This window comes from Plutella xylostella, chromosome 10 (genome assembly GCF_932276165.1).
Source record: "Plutella xylostella chromosome 10, ilPluXylo3.1, whole genome shotgun sequence".
Lineage (NCBI taxonomy): Eukaryota > Metazoa > Arthropoda > Insecta > Lepidoptera > Plutellidae > Plutella > Plutella xylostella.
In genome coordinates this window covers 10013829-10035744 of record NC_063990.1, presented here as the reverse complement: position 1 = coordinate 10035744, position 21916 = coordinate 10013829, and the positions used below count along the sequence as shown (strand labels likewise).

The 21916-nt window shown below is 38.8% G+C and overlaps 2 protein-coding genes across 2 annotated transcripts in view; both read left to right on the top strand.

The window, feature by feature from the left end:
- The first annotated feature begins 17728 nt into the window (after positions 1-17728).
- LOC105386666 (odorant receptor 85b) lies at positions 17729-19595 on the top strand. The gene is made up of 3 exons (XM_048623360.1): positions 17729-18811; positions 19086-19187; positions 19456-19595. The coding sequence occupies exons 1-3, from the start codon at positions 17819-17821 to the stop codon at positions 19558-19560; spliced, it is 1200 nt and encodes a 399-aa protein (XP_048479317.1). The 5' UTR covers positions 17729-17818; the 3' UTR covers positions 19561-19595.
- Positions 19596-20383: 788 nt separating this feature from the next.
- Positions 20384-21916, top strand: part of LOC105386665 (laccase-1) — a 42158-nt gene continuing 40625 nt past the window's right edge. The window contains exon 1 of the mRNA XM_011557274.3: positions 20384-20733. Coding sequence (XP_011555576.2) covers positions 20637-20733 — 97 coding nt within the window. The 5' untranslated portion in view covers positions 20384-20636. The remainder of the gene's footprint in view (positions 20734-21916) is intronic.

Below are 21916 nucleotides of genomic sequence, written 5' to 3'. Positions count from 1 at the left end.
TTTGTCACTGCACCAACATCAAAAAAGAACAGTACCTGCTTAGGTATATTTATACTGTGACCTAGGATTGGTCTAAACCTTAAATTATTTCTTACGTTTTAGTGGTTTTTTGAAGTCGGTTTTTAATTTTTACACACCAAAATAATAAAAATGGCAAAAGAAAAGCTTGGATACCCGGTAGTGGTTGGATGAGGATAGTCAAGGATAGAGTGTTGTGGTGATTTTTGGGAGGGGATTATATCAAGCTGTTTATGATTGTAGGCTGGCTATGGTGATCAATAAGCAATGCTTCTATCACTTTGAGTCATTTGAGTGTAGGTATATTTTTGCGCTCGGAACTTTCAAAACTGATGGACTGCTTTTAATGTGCAATTTTTTCACTTAATTACCTAATATATATTTAATAATTATGAATCAGCTATTAACGATCTCATAATTTAAAATAGTTATGGCAACATAATATGAATCCAATATAAATCATTATCATAATAGATATACATTATTTTAATCAGGATGTATGCGCCATTTTTCAGCGACGTAGTCACAGACATTTTAGGTACACATACAGTATTATGATTATTTATAACACCCCATTTTATTCGGGTCTAAACTAAAAGAGATGACGTTACTGAAGCAATCTAGACCAGTTTTTGCTAGACTTTACGAAGCGTAAAAAATGTATCGTCACACCCTAATAACCCTTCATTTCAATATCAAATCTGTGACAAAAGATCTATGGAGGCGAATTTGTACGGAATCAAAGACTTTGAACAGTATTGCGCACTTGACCCGAAAAGTTTAGAAACTTACAGAGAAGTTGTGAGATGTTTACGTTAAAACTTTAATCTGAAACGTTGGCCACGCCTCATATCTGGATCAGTTTGTTTCGTCAACAGTAAATTGCACTCTCGCGAAGTCACAAAACGTATCAAGGCCACCGTAAGACGAGATCCGGTAGATTCCGGTTAAAGTTACGGTTATTACGTAATGTGACGGAAGCGAGAAAGTTGCGTGAGTATTCCAAGTGTCTGCAGCACGCATCTGGGGGGTCACTCTATATGAGGAAAAACAAAGTTTCTGAACGCTGCTGAGCGAGCTACGACTCTATCTCTTTGAATTAAACGTGCCGATTGCACAGTAGCTCTCTTTCGTTCGTTTCCGTCAGTATAGAGTAACCTCCTGTTATCATTATTACCGCAGCATGAATATTGTGATCAGCGGTGTTATTCTGTGTGTGGCATGTTGGACAGCATGATACTCATTGTGGAGTATAAGGGCCTGCGCGCACTGCGACTTTTTGTAGCGCGACTGTTTGCGTCGTGGTTATTAAGTCGCGCTATTCATAATTTTATACTTTGCCCACTTTATTTAAAGTATAGGTACTCCAGGCTCCGTTAGCCAGAATCACCAGCAGCTTACTACGAAATATCTTCAACTGAATCCACTTTAGGATTCCGCACACGATTTTTTGTAAGAAATAGACGCACACTGTTTCAATGTTGCACTATTTCAATCACTAAGTATTTTTTTCCTCAGTCGGGCACCTTTAACTTAATAAATATCTTGGTAAGTAACTGAATTTCCAAACTAAGAGAACTGGTGAAAACATCCGATATTATGAGATCTGATTTATTTAATTGTAACGATGGGTATCTGATGCCCTACTAGTAGCAGCATCGATGACATCACGACACGCAGCGGTCAACGAGCGGGAAAGTGGTTAATTCCATCATCTAAATGTATATATAAAATATATTATCTGACTGAGTGTTAGAGTTACCAAACAATGCTCATCGGCTTCCCTTTTAATAAATTTAAAATGCACCCAAAGATATGTCATGATTGGTATTTATTTAGGTATTTTTTATTACACACCTTTTGGTCTATAAATAAATTAACCCTTCGCCATTGAGACATACTTACACGTAGATATGTAGCTAGTTATTTATTAGGACTCGTCATAATTTTATTTTTATTTTATTTATTTAAATAAGGAACACCATAATTAGTTTATTTAACAATACTTCTAAAATTCAGGTAGAGTAACTTCCAGAAAACTTTTTTTTAACATGCTCCTGAACTCGCGGACTAAAGCTAGTCATTTTATATAAGAAAGAGATTGAACTTTTTACGACCTTACAAATGATGTCAATATATGCCCACGTGTGTGAGTTCTACATTTAATTTATTTGCATTTGATGTCACGTTTATTTATACTTCTTTATATATTTAACTTTTCTTTTCTTTGTATATTATACCATGTCCATGTAGATTTGCATCAGATGAGAAGGATACCTCTGATTCGGGACCTGTTTCTGAGCCCTATAACTTTCAAAAATTCCCGATATTATTTTTTCCTTCTCTATCGTGACTTTTTAGCAACATGATTTTACTTGATAAATTTTCTAAATGCATTTATAAAACAAAATTTATTAAATGCCTCTTATGATTCCCTAAAAGAATAATTAATTTTGGTGTGAGTATAAACCTATATAATGGACTAACATAACACTGGCGAAAAGTGGGTGCAGCAATGTAGTACAGTACAGCGCCTACCCCGCAAGGGAGTACATTAGTACAAGGTGTGAGTGTTTGTTTATTTTGTTGTTTATTTATTTATAAACCTATATTCTAAAGTACTTCTTAGCGCCTACCGTGGCTTCAATACTTAACCGTAACATAACAATACAAATGTATTTATAATGTTCGGTGTTTAGCAACACAAACACTTCGACACAACATGTAACCAAGTTTTGACATCGCTACTTTATGTGAAGTTTAAGCCCGCTATACATGCTGGCTTGAATTAGCCGAATTTTGACAAGCATAAATAAATCTACGTTCACATGTTATTCCACTTTTTCACATCTTTCGAATCCATTCATCATTTCGAATCTACGTTCACATGTTATTTCACTTCACATTTATTCCACTCAAAGATAGACGTAATTTTTTTAAATCTTCTCCAGATATGGGAGTTTGTTTTGTCTCAATAACAGAGGTACCTAATTGAGTACAAAAGTGCCGGAACCCTAGCATGAGTCCCAGGTGTGGATATTTCCCTTTTATCCAGGTCCTACTTTTCCAGTTTTCACTATATTATATTCGGCATATACTTAATATGAATCGTCATAGCTCGGCCAACGTGTATAGCAGGCTTTATAGGAGGAAGTTGTCCAAGCCAATTCGTCAGCATCATCTTGTGCTTGACTTATTTAATTTCTAATGAGCCGTGATGCATCATTGGTAAACACACTGTTTCAAAAAACATTGTTTTGAAAGACTGGGGTGTGTTCATATTATATCTTCTAAAAACTAACAGTACTATGCCATACGTTATACGTTATTAATATGTATTATATTTTTTTGTAAATAGGTAATCATATATGTGACAAGACAAAATAGCTGGACTATTTTTATGTAATTGATTAGTTATAATTATGTACATAGGTAGTGAACAAATACAAACTGATGATGATAATGAACCACTAGCATTATATTTTTAAATTTTCTTAAATTATATCTATCTGTCGTTACTTGCAACCATGCACAATATGTAATATTACCTATGTGTTGTTATATAAAACATAGTTTTTTTTTTCGTCACGACTTTGCCACTCGGACCTTTAAACTATGTCACTGTTCTAACACTTCCACGTGTTTAGAAAAAGTAAGATCGGCGTGAGACAAACATATTTATATCTATTGTACTTATGTTATATTTTTTCAAATAGGTATCTAAATTGTTTATTTTCTACTTTCCATGCAAAATAAAATGTACCTACCTATCAGTAAATATGAAACTATACCGGCCTATTTCAAACTTCTTAATTTCTATACGGTAAATTTCATAAAAAAAACCAAGTTCAAAACTTGTAGCTCAATCTTTAGAATGAATAATAAATAAACTAGTGAACTTAATCTCATTGGACAAGTGTATGCAGGCAATAACGTGTTACTACATAAATAAACATATAGGTACTTACTATGCGGTTACGACTAGAAATTCGAGTTAAATTCTTGCATGGCATTGTTCCGCAGATTAGAATCTTTCCTATCGACGCACAGAGCTTACTCAGGATTTGTAAAGTGTGGGGTTCTGTGTACAGTGTACTTTAAAACTGTTTAAGTATTTAAGAAATATACCTAGTACAAACAATATATACATTATTGATCATCCTTACTCTACGGTACGGGTATACAAAACTGAGTTAACAAAAATATAATTATACTAAAAACGTAAACGCTTAAAGCAACTTTTGAATGAAAAACACAATTAAAGTAATTATTGTGACGTTTTTGTAAAGTTTACTTTCAAATTACCTAATATTTTAGTAAGTAAAATTTCATAAATAAGATATTTATATACCTAGATAAAAGTAAGGTTTTTACGCGATATACAAATGACCTAATGTAACAAATGAATTCAGGATGGAGCAAAGGCATATGGCCTCACTGCTAGTAAGAATGGTCCCACTGCTAGTAAGTATGGCCCCACTGCTATTAAGAATGGCCCCACTGCTGGTAAAAATGATTCCACTGCTAGTAAGTATGGCCCCACTGCTAGTCAATATGGCCCCACTGCAAGTACGTCCATAGTAGCGGTGTGACATTGAGATAAAACAAATAAGGTGGTTTTGTTTGTTGCATAATGTGCGTAAAGTTATGAAAATGTACTGCAGGCTAGTTTGCGTACAATAGTGATATTGACAAGAACAATGTTGCATATTTTATAATGGGAATTATGTAGTCGTATTAGGTAATTTGTTGACACCCTAAGAGGTGTATATTAAAAAAACTAATATAATTACATCATTACTAGCCTTACTAGCAGATGAAAATAAATCTGCCAACCCTATCAAAATGAGTCTTCTTATTTTCGGTAAGTATACTATAATTCAATATTCATAGATTTTCTTGTCTCTTATACTCTGTGTCTCTGGCTCCCAAAAGGGGGATAAACTCTTCTTCATTTTGTTACCGAGTTTGTGACTAAAACTAAAATGGGACTTATCAGCAGAAGAAGAAGATATATCCTGAGAAGGCTTCGTTCATGCAACCTACTCCTTTTAAACTGTGATAGGAAACAACACAATATAACATGAATGGCTTAATTAATCTGGTAGGAACTAACCTACCTATAACATTACTTACAACTCGCTACTGTGCGTACTTATAGAAAGTATTGAGACAAGGTTCCCAGAAGGTTAGCGGTTTGGACTGCACTGCCGGACAGACATTTTATACAATGATATTATACATATTTATTAATATAATCATTAGTTCCACCAGCCTATTTATGTAGTATCTACGCGTTATTATAATTTATGCAATTAGGCCAATTTACTTAGTGTTTAAAACAATAGTCTAACTCTGTTCTTGAATACACGTACAGGCTATATGTAAATAAAAGTAACAAAATACTGAAAAAATATATTTTATTCACTACCTACATAATTTGATATCAAACACTTACATTCTCCTACGCAATTTCCTTAGTTAATAATTATTCTCATAAGCTGAAAATATCTCGGTCTCTATCTATGTATGCTCAAAATAAGACTTCTTCACAAAACGGAATTGATTGAGAAACTCTTTAGCAATAGATGAAGGACAATAGGGATTCATTTGTATTATGTAAATCTGGTACTCTCTCAACTCTTTATGAATGTAAATATTTAGAAATCAAATTCAATTCACACTTATCCGAATTCTAGAGCATATTGCTCAATTTTAAGGCGTGGTTTTATCAAGTTATAAATGTGTACCATGACCATGCTTATTGACAACTTACACAATCATAATTTTCCACCAATACGTTACCAACTTTATATACCTATACATATACTTACATACCTACTTGGGTGGGTATGTGGGTAGTTATTCTGACATTAATTATAGATAATAAGTTAATTACCTTGTGCCTTACTACAAAAACTAGACAGTGTTCAACAGACGCTTTGAGCTGCCAAATGCCTTATAAATCTGTCAAATACCAATATAATAGATACTAAATGGGTTAGATTTTGAAGTAAATATTGATTTTTATTATTCTTGATCGATATGTTTGACTAGCGGTGGTAACGGATTAAACGGATATATTTTTGCTGACGTGCCTACATAGCATTCGACATATCGATCAACGGCATGTCACAGTGATTAGTGAAACAATCAGCCACCACATATCTATGACGATGTATAATATTAACGTCGTGGTAGGCGGTCACCGCGCTTGAGCTATGACCTACAAATGTTACAACATCCGGATCCGTTTCGAATAAAATACCAGACATTTTTTGCTGTCATTGATTAGGTGAATATATTTCAGTAGGTATATTAGTATATTAGCCTAAAAGAATAGAAATATTTCAAGGAGTCAAATTGTACTTTTGTCTACCGTACATTTGATTCTGCATAGAGCCTGAGCGTATATTCATATAAGTTCTCCTCGATTTTTTGTCGCAGTGCCGATCGATGTATTAACTCATAATTATGTGTTATACGAACAGGCAAACGCGGCGTGGGACGCCCTCCTGCCCGCTGGACTGACGACCTTAGGCGGGTGGCGGGTAGTGGTTGGATGAGGAAGGCCGAGGACCGAGTGTTGTGGCGCTCCTTGGGAGAGGCCTATGTCCAGCAGTGGATGATTATTGGCTGATGATGATGTGTTATATTTAGGACAAAATTCACGCTTCAAAAAAAAACTGTTTTCGCGCACATCCTTAGGGTCTTGATGATTTTTCCTATTTGATGAAATCAATATGTAACTCGCACTAATCTTAAGTAGGTCACCATTTAATTATACTGACCTTAATAATGGTAATTGAAAATATTCATAAAACACTTATTTAAAATACATACATACATACCTTTGAAAACCGTGGGACGTTACACCATAAAAAAATACCTAATTTCGACTTCCTTTCTCATCCATATAACTTTTATAGCGCAATTATCAATCATATTTCCTTCCAACCTTGAACTAGAAAGAGAATATCAGAAGCAATCGACACAGTTTCTTGCTCAGCCTAGCTTACGAAGATCTTAGTTTCTGAACACAGCTGCGTTAACCACGACCTTATCTCGTTGGATTACGCGTAGCGATTGCATGACAACTCTCGTTCGTTCGCTTTTAGCCAAGTTAGACAGACCCTTCTTTCTGGCTAACTCTAATGTATTAATATCCTGAGCTACAGCATCCTGCATTGCTATGACAGGAAACCGCCTTCACAAGGTAATATACTGTCGCAATTCTGCCTTAGTTTTGAGCTAAGTAGTGCTTAGGACCATATTCATAGAACTGCTTGTAGAATTATCAGTTTTTAACTATAATTTTCTTGTTTATTTTTAAGTAAGTAAGTACTGTAGGTATTTTTAGTAAGTTTTACTCTACGACTATTTTTTTTTAAATTAGTTTTTAGACCAATTAGGACTTGGACTTTTTAAATTTGATTATTATAATATATATATATATATATATATTATAAAAAAAAAACATTGTACATAGGCGAACTTAATGCTAGTAGCTTTCTCTACCAGTTAACCTTTGGTGATGTCGAGAAAGTGGTTGGTAGTGCGATAGGCTGAGAGGAGAGAATAAGTTAAGAAATGAAGAATTTCACGACCGACAAATCGTTGACAGACTTATAGATAGAACGTACTGCGATAGGACATCGCACACATCCCATAGGTACACTGTAAATCGCAGAGGGGAAAATCAGCCCAAATATCTGAAAAAGTCGGTCATTTGCGGAAACACTTAAATAACTAACAGTACACTACAGTATGTGTATCTATGCATATCGGTCTTAAGTTTAGTTCATACTCTAAATCCACATATGACTGCAACTACTGCAAGTTACCGAGATAAAATCGAAATACATTAGAGCCAAAGGATGTTGATTTGTGAATGAGAGTAATTAATTACATCCTTATTTTTAATTTGTAACCAGACAAAAAATATTGCATTGAAATCTAATGAATTGCTTAAAATTTAAAATTACGTTTCATTCAGTGTGCAAATAATTTAATTGATCCGTGAATGAACTAGGTTTCAATTGCAATTTATGTGACGTTTAATAATTAGTTTCTTGTAGTGTACGTGGACAGTAGACACGTTTCTAATGTAAACTTTGGCTCCATCTTAACATGAAACTGATGATGATGATGATGATGATTGGTCCGACCGATTTCGGCCATGGCGACCACTTCGACCCCTAGTTCTGTTGGCGCGCGTGCGCCCTAAGATGGCTTATATAGCCGATCTTTGCGGCGAACCCCCTTGCACAGTGTGGGCATGTGAGTACGCCGCCGACATAATTATAGTTGATGGCGGCAGGTGGACGAGCTTTTAGCTGGTCGCGTTTCACGTCTAATTCAGCTTTACGCTGCAGCTCGAATTCGCGTACTCGCCTTGCCACCACCCTGCGCCATTCAGGCCGTTGTGCCGCCAAATCTTCCCAACGAGAGGGCTTAATGTTGCATCTTTTCATGTGCCGCTTCTGAACATCTTTATATCGGAGGAGTTGTCCGCCAGGTTTCCGTTTACCCTCCTCTAGTTCAGAATAAAAGATGCGCTTCGCCACTCTCTCCTCCGCCATACGCGATACGTGACCGCACCACCGAAGTTGTCGACGCATTAAATAGGCCTCAATGCCACCAACATTGGCCCGTCGCAGAACTTCGGTGTTACGCACTCAGTCAAACCATCGGATCTTTATGATGGATCGTAGGCATTTGAGGTGGAAACGATCTAAAGTGCGTATGTGGTTGCGATACAAACACCACGTCTCGGAGGAGTATAGGAGGTTTGGCAGCACAATCGCCATATACATGGATATTTTGGTAGCCAGCTTAAGATCATGTGAGCAGAAGACCTTGGAACGCAGTTTGCCAAATGCCGCGGCTGCAGCACTTATTCTGTTATTAATTTCGGCGTCAAGGTCACACTTGGATGTTAAAGTGCTCCCCAGATAACGAAACTTGTGCACCTGCTTCAGCTCATCTTCCCCAAGCTTTATCGATAGTGTCTCGTGACCGTGTGTGTCTAAGGTCATGACCTCAGTCTTTTTGACACTAATCTTTAGGCCGAACTTGCAGCAAGCTTGGTGGAATGAGGACATTAGCTGTTGTAACCCATCTGGGGATTCTGCTAAAAAGCACAAGTCGTCTGCATACATGATCTCTGTGATCAATGCGTGCGACACTTTAGTACGTGCTTTAAGTCTGCCTAAGTTGAAAAGGTTGCCTGTGCGAAAGCGGATCCGGACTCCCTCGGAGACTGTTTGTAAGACTTCTTTGACTACTAGACTACTACTGCAAAGTATAAGGCGAACAATGTTGGTGCAAGGACACACCCTTGTTTCACCCCACAGGTAACGGGGAAGAAATCTGATTGCTCACCATCTACTGCGACACAGCACTGCATATCGTCATGCAAGAGTCTTAGAAGTCTTACAAACTTCTCCGTACATCCCAGTTTCTCAAGCACTATCCACAGGGCTTCACGAGGTACACTATCAAACGCTTTCTCCAAGTCGACAAAGCAGAGATACAGCTGACGCCCTTGCTCTCTACTTTTTTCCTGCAGTTGCCGGACGGAAAAGATAGCTTCGCAGGTACCTCGGTCAGGTCGGAAGCCAAACTGGGTTTCGGGCAAGATCTTTTCTGATAGTTGATTCAAGCGGTTTAGGAGAACTCTGGCAAAGGCCTTTCCGGGGGCTGACAGAAGTGAAATACCACGGTAGGAGTTACAATCGGAACGATCACCCTTGTTCTTGTAGAGAGCAATTATGCGAGACACTTTGAAGTCATCCGGGACCCGCTCCTCCTCCCACATTCGAACAAACAGTTCCGAGATCAAGTCGTGTAGCTCCTCACCGCCGTACTTCAGCAGCTCTCCTGGTATAAGGTCAGCACCAACGGCCCGCTTGTTTTGCTGCTGTCTGATGGCTGTGACAATCTTATCGCGTGATAGGGGCTCGTCCAGCTCGGTAGCTAACGGAAGTTGAGGTAGTAAACCGATATTTCGTAGATCAGCTGATCGATCTACGTTAAGCAAGGTGTCGAAGTGCTCAGCCCAACGTTTTAGTACATCTTCTTTGCCTGTTAGTAGATGCGCGCCGTCTAATGACCTTAAAGGAACTTTTGCACGACAAGATGTACCAATCAATTTACGTACCTCGCAATAAAACTCCCCAAGCTGATTTGTGTCAGCGAGCCATTGCATATGACAAGCTTTGTCACGCCACCACTTGTCTTTTAACTGTCGAGACAGCTTTCGTAGCTCAAGGTCACTGTTTTTGATCTCCGTAGCCGCTCTACCTCTCCTACTATGCTGTCGCAAAAGTTCTCGGTGTTTGTCAAATGCTGCCCTGAGAACCCCGTCATTCTCGTCAAACCAATCTTCATTACGACGGCTTGTCATACCTAAAGCAGCTGAGGCGGCTTCTATAAGATGGGTAGACAATGTTCCCCAGGCCGCACCAACGTCACCCGCCTTGATATCTGGCGACAGCCTTTCCGATAAGGTATCAGCAAAACGCTCTCGTACTTCGCGATCTTTTAGCCTTACCACGTTCAATGACGCAGGCTTTTTTACAGTAGATCTACGCGGACGATGAAGTCGGAGTCGAAGCTTGGTGACAATTAATCTGTGATCAGACCAGCAGTGTGCCCCACGCATCACGCGGGTAACTTCAACCTGGCTGATGTCTCTTTGCCTTACCATAGCATAATCAATCAAATGCCAGTGTTTGGATCTCGGGTGCATCCACGTTGTCTTGTACTTAGCAGCAAGTCTGAACATAGTGTTCGATATTGCCAGTTCGTGTTGAGCACAAAGACTGAGTAGCAACTGACCATTGCTGTTCATGTTGCCAACTCCGTGTCTACCCAGAACTCCAGGCCAAGCCTCATAGTCCCGACCAACTCTGGCATTGAAGTCGCCTAGCAATAGAACCTGCTCTCTGGCGTTTATGCTGTCTAAGCATTGAGATAGCTCTTCATAGAATTTGTCCTTGACGTCATCAGACTTATCCAGCGTTGGAGCATAGACACTGATGACATTAAGGTAGTTGTTTCTGTCCAGTTTGAGGCGTAAAGTGGTAACGCGATCCGAGATATGTACTGGGTACTCCTCTAGTCGCTTTGCTATACAGTTCTTGACAGCAAATCCTACACCTGAACGTCGTGGTTCGGAGGCAGCGGTACCTTTCCAAAAGAAAGTGTAACCGCCACCACCTTCCACCAGCTCACCTTCATCGGCAAGATGTGTCTCGCTGAGAGCAGCTACATCTACGTTATAACGATGAAGTTCACGAGCTACTACGGCGGTTTTGCGTTCAGGGCAGGCGTTGCCGTCTCGATCTAGAAGCGTCCTCACGTTCCATGCGCCGAAAATCATGATAGGTGGTTTCATGCATTGATTTTTCTTGTTATTTCGACCACGTTATTAAAAGATGCAATGGCAGCCGCGGTTACTACCACCTTCCAAGTGAGGCGAGCATTTTCTTAGGGCACCTTTTCTAGCCCCCTCCTCGGCTGAGCGAGGAAAGCAGTGCCTCCATAAATAGGGCTGCTTTGTCGTCCCGGGTGCTGCCGAATCCACACTTTCACCCCAAATTTGCAGTGTGAAAGCGACCACGGTGTGTACTCACACCCCCAGGACCGCCTATGTGCAGGACTCAGACAAAGCCCAGCTAGCATCACGCCAGACCTCTCTACTTCATCCCATCGCCATAGGTCTTTGCGTCAATCGGAGTCCATTGTACGGAAGCGGTCAAATGCGCAGGATATATTAAGGTGCGCAAACGTTCGCGCAAACGCAGGCGCACACACTCGTCCTTCCCCACCACGATCCAATGGAACGGAAAACCGTTACGACTGGAAGTGAAGTCGGATGATGTGTCTGGCCGACGGCAACTATGCGCCCTCTACCGTCGCCCTTTAGGCCTTCCACCTTGCCTTGCTGAGTCACCGAGTCCGCCAAACCCTTCAGCATATCTGCATTGGGCTGCCTTCCTCACCGAAACAGACTTCATGCGCTGTGCGGGAGGGAACCGCATAACTTGACCACCGAGATGGCAAACCCCTCGTCCAGTATCAGTAACATGAAACTAATTATATAAAGAGGATAAAATAAGGAACGAAGTTCCCAACCTGTCCAATTAATACATTAACGAGCAATGAAAAAGTTACCGTGACAAAAGCATCACTCCTAAAGGTAAAAGGCTAGCTTAATGACGATGACACCTGCAATATTGAAGTATAATATATTTAACAGCGTATCAGATTATTATCAACTAAAAACATAAATAACTACTATGTAATTTTATTTTAAATAATTAATTATTATTTTATTTTATTTTTTCAGATCCGATCCGATTTGATCCAATCGGATCCCATCCGATCCGATTTCAGCCGATTCGTCCGATCCGATCCAATTTGACTCAATTTGATCCGATCCCATCCGAAACGATCCGTACCCATCGGGACCGATCAGATCCGATCAGATCCGATCCGTCCGATTCGTCCGATCTGTTCAGTCCGATTCGATCCAATTTGATCAGATCCGTACTATCCGCTCCGATTTGATGCGATCCCATCCGATATGATCCGTACCCATTCAATCTCATCGGAACCGATCTGATCCGATCCGATTTGAGCATGTCCGATCCGATCGATCTGATCTATCCGTTCCGTCCGATCTGTCCGATGCGTCCGATTCGAGCAGATTCGATCTAATCCGATCCGATTTGATCCAATCCCATCCGATACGATCCGTACCCATCCAATCCGTACATATCCGATTCCATCCAATACGATCCGATCCGATTTGATCCGATCCCATTGCAATCCATTCTATTGACAGCTATCTTAGACTAGTTAACATTAATATTATGCAAATGCATCTCAAAACCATTTCATAGTTTTCGCATATTATGATAGTAATAGTAACAAAAGAGTTTTGATCTATACGTCTACGTGAGTGAGTCAGTCAATTGAGTCAATGTTAATAATGAGGTTTTTTGGACATTAATATCTAAATAACCGTTTGAGATACGCTTATGAAATTTAGAACACATATGTATCTCGCTAGTGTCAATCAATATATGAGCCAAATTTCATACGTTTATATTAAATAGTTTTTGATTTATGAGGGGGTCAAAAGTGTCTCGAAATGGTTCGTGTAATATTACACACGGTGCGGCTCGCCAGTTCTGTTTCTCGAACTTGGCTTGACACGCTACCGCGTGTCTAGATATTTTCGTCCCAACCAAAGCCTCATCAATCCAATACTCAATGTCTAAAAGTTAATATAGCTTGATAAAAACGCGTATTCCACTTTCCTCTCCCTCAATCAGCCATTAGTATACATGGATCCTACATTGTATTGAACTCAACTCCTTGATTAAGGGAAATAATAATATGATAAAGTGTTATTTATTACATCTTCATCTGCATCTATCACTGGTCTTGTGTGGTTCTTTTGTTGACTGTACCACACTGATGTTATGATGTTATACTCTTTAAAGTTATATAGCTGCACAAATATTGCCACACTTTAGTGTTAATTTCTTAATGATTAACAAACGCTTCATTAAATAAAGTGGAGAAAGTGTGTCGATATAATATAGATCGAAGAAGACAGTGTCCAACTTGATATGTGATTAGATGATTTAACTCAACTGACTAATTATAGTGATATCACGTAACTGTTACGGAGTTTATTAGCTTACTATGGAAATTCACGGTGACATATGCCGTTTATGCCATAATCTCTTGGGTTGGAGGTAAAGATACGTTTGTCAGTTTCATACCTCAAAAACTCAAGCTAAGTATTACGTGAATATGGAATGCAACGCTGCGATTGGCTGAAGTATCGATCAAGTGTAATTCTATTGGTTCGGTACTCAATTGTTGATCAGTAAGGGTCAACTAATATGGCTGGCGACCTATCACGTGAGTACACAATATGTACAGCAAAAAGCGGGTGGCCCGCTGCTAGTCGCCTCTGACTACCGGCTACCCCTTCAGGGATTACAGTTGTGAGCATAATAATATGTATGTATTGAAGTTTTTGAAGGCTCGTTCTGAAATATACATGAACAGGCCCTATAGCACAGGGCGCTATTAAGACGTGACAAGAGTCTTCCGCCGCGCTCCATCTTGAGGCTGCGCGATGTGAGTGACCGCGATGCAAAACTCTTGTCACGTCTTAAATGCGCCCCGTACTAACCCTTCTGAAATAAGTATAATTTTATTATGAATACATCTTTCAAAGTAGATAATTCTATCTTCTCACAGTCAAGATTGATACTAAAATACGATAGTTTGAGTGAACAACTGTGCAATTATTTTTATCCCACTAATACTATAAAGGCGAAAGTTTGTGAGTGTGTATGTTTGTTACTTCTTCACGTCTAAACGGCTTAACCGATTTTATAATTACATTTGGTATGGAGTAAGCGGACACCCTGGACTAACAAAAAACATTTAACAGTATAGTAATCCTAACTAATATTATAAATGCGACAGTAACTGTGTCTGTATGCATGTCTGTCTGTTACTCTTTCACGCCAAAACTACTAAATGGATTTGAATGAAATTTGGTATACATACGGTCTAGACTAGACTCTAGACCCTGGGAAAGAACATAGGCTACTTTTTATTCCGGAATTTCCACGGGAAAACTTTTTAAGGCGAAGCGAAGCGTGCGGGAACAGCTAGTACAGTTATTAAAGAAATTAAATAGAATTAGAGTTTTTTTTTATGTACAGCTGTGTGCCACTTTTGTACCATACAATATACATAGCTTTCCTTTTTATTCCTAAGTTTAATATTAAATCTGGTTTTCGATCACATCATTGTACGAGTAAAATATTGTTAAGTTACTGTATTATTTATATTCAATATTCATACATGTGTCTAAAACCTTACATAATTAACTCATCGACATGTATTTGGTGCAAAATTTGAAATTGTGTGTATCCCATCCATTATACATGTCAGCAATGCTTTTTATTATATTGTGTGCCAATAATACATTCTATATTAAAGTTAGGTTTATTCTTTTGCGGAAAAAACGATTGATTTAAATTTTGTGTTTTTAATGTTTATGGATTGTCATAACTGAACCAAATCTCTTGTGACAATGGTATCGCCCTTTTTGGTCAAGTTTCGTGAATTGGTCCAAGTCAAAGTCGCATTGGATCACTTTGTTATCCACACAAAAACGAGTAAGTAAAAACGAAATGTTATGCATACATTAACAAACAAAGTCACATTTTGGCTTTTATTATGATAAAGTAAACCGCTTTTCTTTTAAATGCTGATAATAAATGCAAATATTCAGGAAAAGCAGTTAATTACCACAATTAATTGATAAAAAACGCTTTATGAAGCTATAAACTTTAGACCGGAACCACAAAACCAACAAAGTATTACCTAAGTGAATTTTGGTAAAATTTTACTTATAGCGCCTAATTATTTATAACAATTATTACACTTAGATATAAATTGATAACGGTTTGAGTTTGCGTAAGAGTAACAATGCGTAAAAATATGTGTGTTACACCTTCGCTTGTGGTTTAATTGTACCTTTAAACCTACTTATTAAAGATTATCAGTATCACATACATAACTCTTAAATAAAGATACACTTAAATAAAGTTTGAGGAAAGTGAGTAAATGAGTTCGGTAGCTATTATACCTGAGGGCCTAGTAGGTACTGTGGTGCTACCACCACCGAACAATACCCGTAAAAAAATATTTAGCATCGTCACTCGCTTGTCAAATCTGACGTGTAGCTTGTATTGATCCGACAGATATTTGACAGCCGAGCGACGCTATTCTGTAATACTTTTGCCTCAAAGAAGCCGATTACAGCTTAGGTACAATATATACCTAATATAAAGGGTACATGTTTGTGCCTTTCGGAGTCGAAACCCTAGGGCCGTGGGCACCGGAGACACGTCAGCTTTTTAAAGACATCAGCAGCAGACTAATAGAAGTCTCAAGGGACCCTAGTGCTGGCTCTTACCGCGCACAAAGGCTAAGCATCGCTATACAGCGGGGTAACGCGGCCAGCGTCTTCCCGACAGTGGCAGCGATCTGGCCAGCATCTTCTTTTTAGTTTAATTTTATATTAGTTAGTTTTAGTTAGGCATTAATAATTATAATTTAATCAAGAAGTACTAGGTATGTAACTAATAAAATAAAATACCCCAAAAAAAAACCTTATATAAATAGAAAAATTGACAAAATTTTATCAAACTCTACACGACTACATTTAATCGGTCATAATGAAAGCCTATAGTTCAACTTTACCAAAGTATTTTCGGTCACGGATATGAAATGAACCAACTACACGGGTTCGTAACCTTGTTATCGCGCTAGTTCCTTGTAAAGATCCTAATCTGTTTCTAGGAAGTAGGTATTTTGGACAAGATAAGAAAATCTAACGTACTGTGAATAAAATTGACTAATCGATTGTCTTTCAACATTACTAATATATGACAATAATCCATCAAAATTTTTTTTTTTTATGTGAGTAACACCTACCTATAACTTGTTTGTATGTGTTTTGTTTAGCTGTGAATAGGCAAGTATTAATTATTACACAAAAATGCATCGATAACTTTAAACAAAGGCAATTTATTTTTTATGAGTAGGTAACCTTGAACATTTTAAAAGCAAGTTTATTAGAATTATTACCTGCCACGGGAACTGTTTAATATAATAGACAGCTGTTCTTTTCAAAATACCGAATTATCATAAATCAGATAAGTATCATTATACAACTATACAGGGTGTCATATAGTCTATGGCTTAGGTCATATCCTAAGGGACTATTCTGTTTGTTTTAGCAATTGTACGAATATCTTGCAATATGTACCTACATTTTAGTAAATTTTTACACATTTCTATAATGCTTTCACGAGTGCCAACAGCTGGACACTGCTGAGCCGCCCTAACACCCTGTGTAAGTATAAAATATTGAAAACAAACAGAAACGTACTTACATTTGCTCAGGCATTTGTATAGTAGGATTCCTTACGGATATATATCATATATCATCAACAGTCTCAACGTCTTAAGTCTTATATATAGAGACAGCTCCTACATAGAAAACTGTTCCTAAGACATTACTAATTAAATCGTTTGAGAACTTTCTTAGATATGAAATAATGTGTTGGTGACTTGAAACAATAGAAAAAATAATTAAACATAAGTAAACTATGAGTGAGAATTAAACACTAATTTTATAATTTTTTTTCACACACTTTCTTTATGTTCTCTACAATTTTCTTTCTGTTAAATTACTTGAGATAACTTGACTCTAATCAAATTAGACTGAATAAGATAATAAGATTATTGTTGTTTGTAATTTAAAAACATTAATTACAATTTCCTTTCCACTGAAAGTGACGACTATGGCAAGTCTTTCCAAAAATATGCCTGCAAAATGTGCCTATCACAAATACTCATAGTATAGGTTTTATAGTTTGAAAAATTTGCGAACTATCCAAAACTGCAATTTATGTGTAGATACATCATTGGACTTCAAGGAGTTTGATATCAGTAAATGCTACAGGGAACCCTACTGACTGGCTTCAATGTCGAGGTAACAAGTAGTGATTTGTCACCTCTTTACTTCGTAATAACACCAATAACTTCGCCATTACCAGCTTACTCGTCATCGAAACAATGCATTTTTTATTCATAACAAAATAACATGTTGTGACTAAGCTGCAAGTGCAGCATAAAGCCTGCATTGTTAACTGCACCTTAGATACAAGCGTCAGACTTTAAAAAAATGGAGATTACAGTAAACAATGAGAAAAAACAAAAATATCAAAATTTCAATGGAACGTTTCGCTATTGCACTTTTGCTTTAGCCATCGCACTTATTTATCCCAACCCGAGTCGGCGCGTAAAAAAGATAAAATTTATGGTGTTTTGTTTGATCATACTCTCTGTGTCCTTTGTACTGCTATGGTTCATCAGCTATCTCTATTTCTGTTACATCGCTCGTGATATGTTCAACTTCACCAGAAACATGACAGTTGGAATCGTCATCTTTCTCTTCTTCTTCAAAACATTTTATCTGAACTATAAATCAGATGGATTTGGTGTCGTCATGGACGCCATTAGCGACGACCTCGTGAAAGCCAACGACATGGACGAAGTATACCAAGAAATCTTCGACACATACATAAAGAAAGGGCTGGTCGCACAAATGATATGGATCTTCATTCCAATAGTGCAGACGTGTATATTCCCCGTGCACGCTGGGCTGACAATGTTCTTTAACCTCATAAACGAGGTCCCCCAGCCGAGGGTGATGGTGCTTGAAATGGACATCCTGATGGTCCGCAGCAAGCAGATGGAGTCGCCGTGGTTCGAGATAGTGTGGTTCTACACGATCCTTGGCGGATTTGTGCTTTTCCCCAATTTTATCGGCTTCGACGGATCGTACTGCATCAGTGTCAACCATTTGTGTTTGAAACTGAGGGTGTTGACTGAGAAACTGCGCAGAGCTTTCGCGGAGACAACAACTGACGAGCAATTAGAAAAGAGGGTCAAAGAGGTTATTAAGGAGCACCAAGCCTCGCTAGTGTATTACAACCTGCTGCAAGATGTGTTCGGCGGGTGGATGTTTGTTGTGTTCTTCATCACCTCCCTGGAAATCACTTTTAATCTGTACCAACTGTCTCTGGGCGGCATGGATCCAAAGTATCTCATTTTTGCGTTTAGTACTGTGGTCCACAACTTCGTACCTTGTTATTTTTGCACGAGACTGATTGAGGTAAGAACTTTTCATGTTTCTCACATTAAAGCACTTATTAAAGCTTACATATATTTCGTTGATTCCGATTCCATCCATTCTGATATTTGGCTCGTGCCCGAATAAAAATATATATTGGTGAACGATTCCACCAACAGATTCGACTAACAGTTTTTTTATTTCTTTTTTTAGCAGATGTATGTATTTATGTATTTTTTTATACCATATTCATTCACGAGCAATGAAAAAGTTCCACTTACAATACGTATTCACTCAACATTTCCATCATTTCCAGCACGGCGACGACTTCTGCGAGGCTCTGTACATGATGCCGTGGGAGGCGCGCCACTGCCAGTCGGTGACGCGCGCGCTCGCGTTCATGATCGCGCGCACGCAGGGGCCACTGTTCCTGACGGGAATGGGGATGGTCACCTTCAATATGGAGCTCTTTGTCTCTGTCATGCAATCTTCTTATTCATTTTTTACACTGATCCGGGATTAAATTTGTTTTTTACCGGACTACGGCGAAGCAAAAAGGAGGGTTATGATTTGCACAAATATATTATTTGAAAATTAACAAAATGTGTTTTGTTCTGGTTGTGAACCCGTAGGAGGTACAATCAGCTGCATTAATATCTGTAATATTCATGATCGCGCGCACGCAGGGCCCGCTGTTCCTGACGGGAATGGGGATGGTCACTTTCAATATGGAGCTCTTTGTGTCGGTCATGCAATCTTCTTACTCCTTCTTCACGCTGATTCGGGACTAGATTTGTATTTTTTGCACAATTATATTATTTTAAAATGTAGTTTTCTACCTTTTGGTGGTATTTTTTCTGCTTATAAGCCTGTATGCGGTACTTGTGTGCCTTGTCAACCTAAACCCCATCTTTGAATGAAGGTAGGTATAGTATGAATAGTATAGTTAACTATTGAAAAAATATGTCTATTAATTAAGCTCACTTGTCATGACTGTACATGATCTTATATGTAATTATTAACTTTTTTATGTTGCCTTATTGGTTACCTGCTGAGCATAGGTGCCCAACCGATGCTGAGCATACTTATAATGTTATTATACTACTGCTAAGATAGTCATACTGACAGGAAGAGGTGTCCCAGTGCTGGGCATGGGCATCTTACTGCTGGGCATAGACCTCTACATTTACTTTGGTTACCCTTCACAATGTTCCTCAGCATCCATTTTTGTATTAATTAAGAAAAGCTTTCAAACATGAATTTCTATCTTCAATTGTTTAGGATTCCAGGCATCCAAATGCACCTATCTCTATCTAATACACTGCATAGTACTGCAGGCTGTGGGTATGATTCAGGTCCTAAGGACGGAGTCGATAAAACAACGCTACTTAATTGCACGCCAAACCACCGATTACTGCTTTCAGCAGTCAAATTAATTGGATCCAATGGCAGTCAATGACGCTGATGACGTCACGTGGCGCGGTGCGGCTGCGCGGGCGCACCGTCGATGGCAAAAGTGTTAGTGCAGCCGACCCTGCCCCCCCTCCTCCCGCGGTGGGGGGGCCACCTCCAGTTCCCTTCACCTTCGGTCCCGCACGACCAATGACCGCGCGCCTTTAGCCGGCGAAAGGTTTTATATACAAGTGGATTTTGCACTGCCAAATTGGTATAACTAAAAATATAGGGTAGTCGGGCGGTTCACTCGTACGTCGAGCTTGGTGCGCGCGCGTCGCTCTCAGTCTCAGTGAAATACTTGCGCGACGAGCGCACAGCTGGAGTCGACCGTCATCTGCGTGTGAAACAAATGCGCGCGCCCAAACAAGTGCCGGCTACATAGTTCCAGGGTCCAAGACTGTAGTGACGCATCATGGGGTGCAGTGTGAGGTACTGTTTGCTGGCCCTGTCCTTGTGCCTAGTGACGGAGAGTGTGCTCGGTGTGAGAGTGGTGCCCAAGCGGAAGAAAGGTAATTACCATCACTATTTACATGCGTACTCGCGAGTGTCAGAGGAAACTCGTCAAAGCAGTTGCGGACCAGATTTCTAACGACATGTTTCTCAAAGTCATTGCTCCTCGTAGTTACGACCCCCGCGCCATACAAAAGAGTTCAACGGGGTGCTTGATAAAACTAAGTACCGAATATTATTTTATACGCTTTACACTTGCATTTTTCATATAATTATGGTTACACAATACTTTAGAATATTTGTGTTGAAGAGACGATAATCAAAATGAACATATCGAATAAATAGATAACCAGATACTTTAAAAACATGCCATTTAGAGCCTGCACTTTCATTTTGGCACAAAAACAGTCACTCTAAATAGCAACGACAAGACCGCATCGGAGAATCGATTAGCGGGAGGACATGCCACCAATTAGCGCAGAGTCGATCGAGTCCGATCCAATTTTAGCTCTGAAGAGGAAATAATTCGGATTGTTTCAATTTTCGCACCTAAAGCTGCGTGCACATGCGAGGAGAATTTTATTTTCGTAGCAGACTACTTACTAGCGTACACACATGACTCTTGATCCTTATAAACCGCACGTTTTATTTTTTTCCTAAGTCAACGTGTGGATAGTTGACAGCCTGTGATTGATTCGTCTGTAGATAGGCGACCAGTTTTTTTTTCGATACAGGTTGAGCTCACTAATCAACCGCGATCCTTGTACGTTGAGGAGAAAGATACTTCAATACCGCCAGCATCACGTCTAGACCATCCAGTCCAGTTTCTCTGTCGTTCGCGTGACGTACATTTTCCCGTTTTCGAAATAATTAACGTCAAATGAAATTGCCTTGCTTCTAAGTAAATGGCCGAGAATTCTCTCGAGCAATGTCGATTACATTGCATCTTTTAATACGCTGCTAGAAACCGTCGCTAAAGCAACGAAAGTGTCACTGATGCTGTAGTTAATATAACGTTTATAGACATGTATTATTAAGTGATTTGGTTTTACAAATTTCAAATATCCTTGCCAAGCCAAGCAATCTAGATCATGTGCAGAAATAAATCAAAAAGAGATATCTGTGCAAAGCAAGTCTTAATATTGACAAGACGGCTCAAGGGTTTTTCATCTATTGTTGTTTTGTCTAAAATATATTAGTAAAAAAGTTCAAAAAACAACTCATAAACATTTAACAATCCCG

Excerpts from the sequence above, each read along its gene's own strand:
- LOC105386666 (XM_048623360.1), top strand. The coding sequence starts at position 17,819 with ATGGAGATTACAGTAAACAATGAGAAAAAACAAAAATATCAAAATTTC. Across the intron at positions 18,812-19,085 it reads TTTGCACGAGACTGATTGAG|CACGGCGACGACTTCTGCGA; the intron begins GTAAGAACTTTT and ends CATCATTTCCAG. Across the intron at positions 19,188-19,455 it reads TCATGATCGCGCGCACGCAG|GGCCCGCTGTTCCTGACGGG; the intron begins GGGCCACTGTTC and ends GCGCGCACGCAG.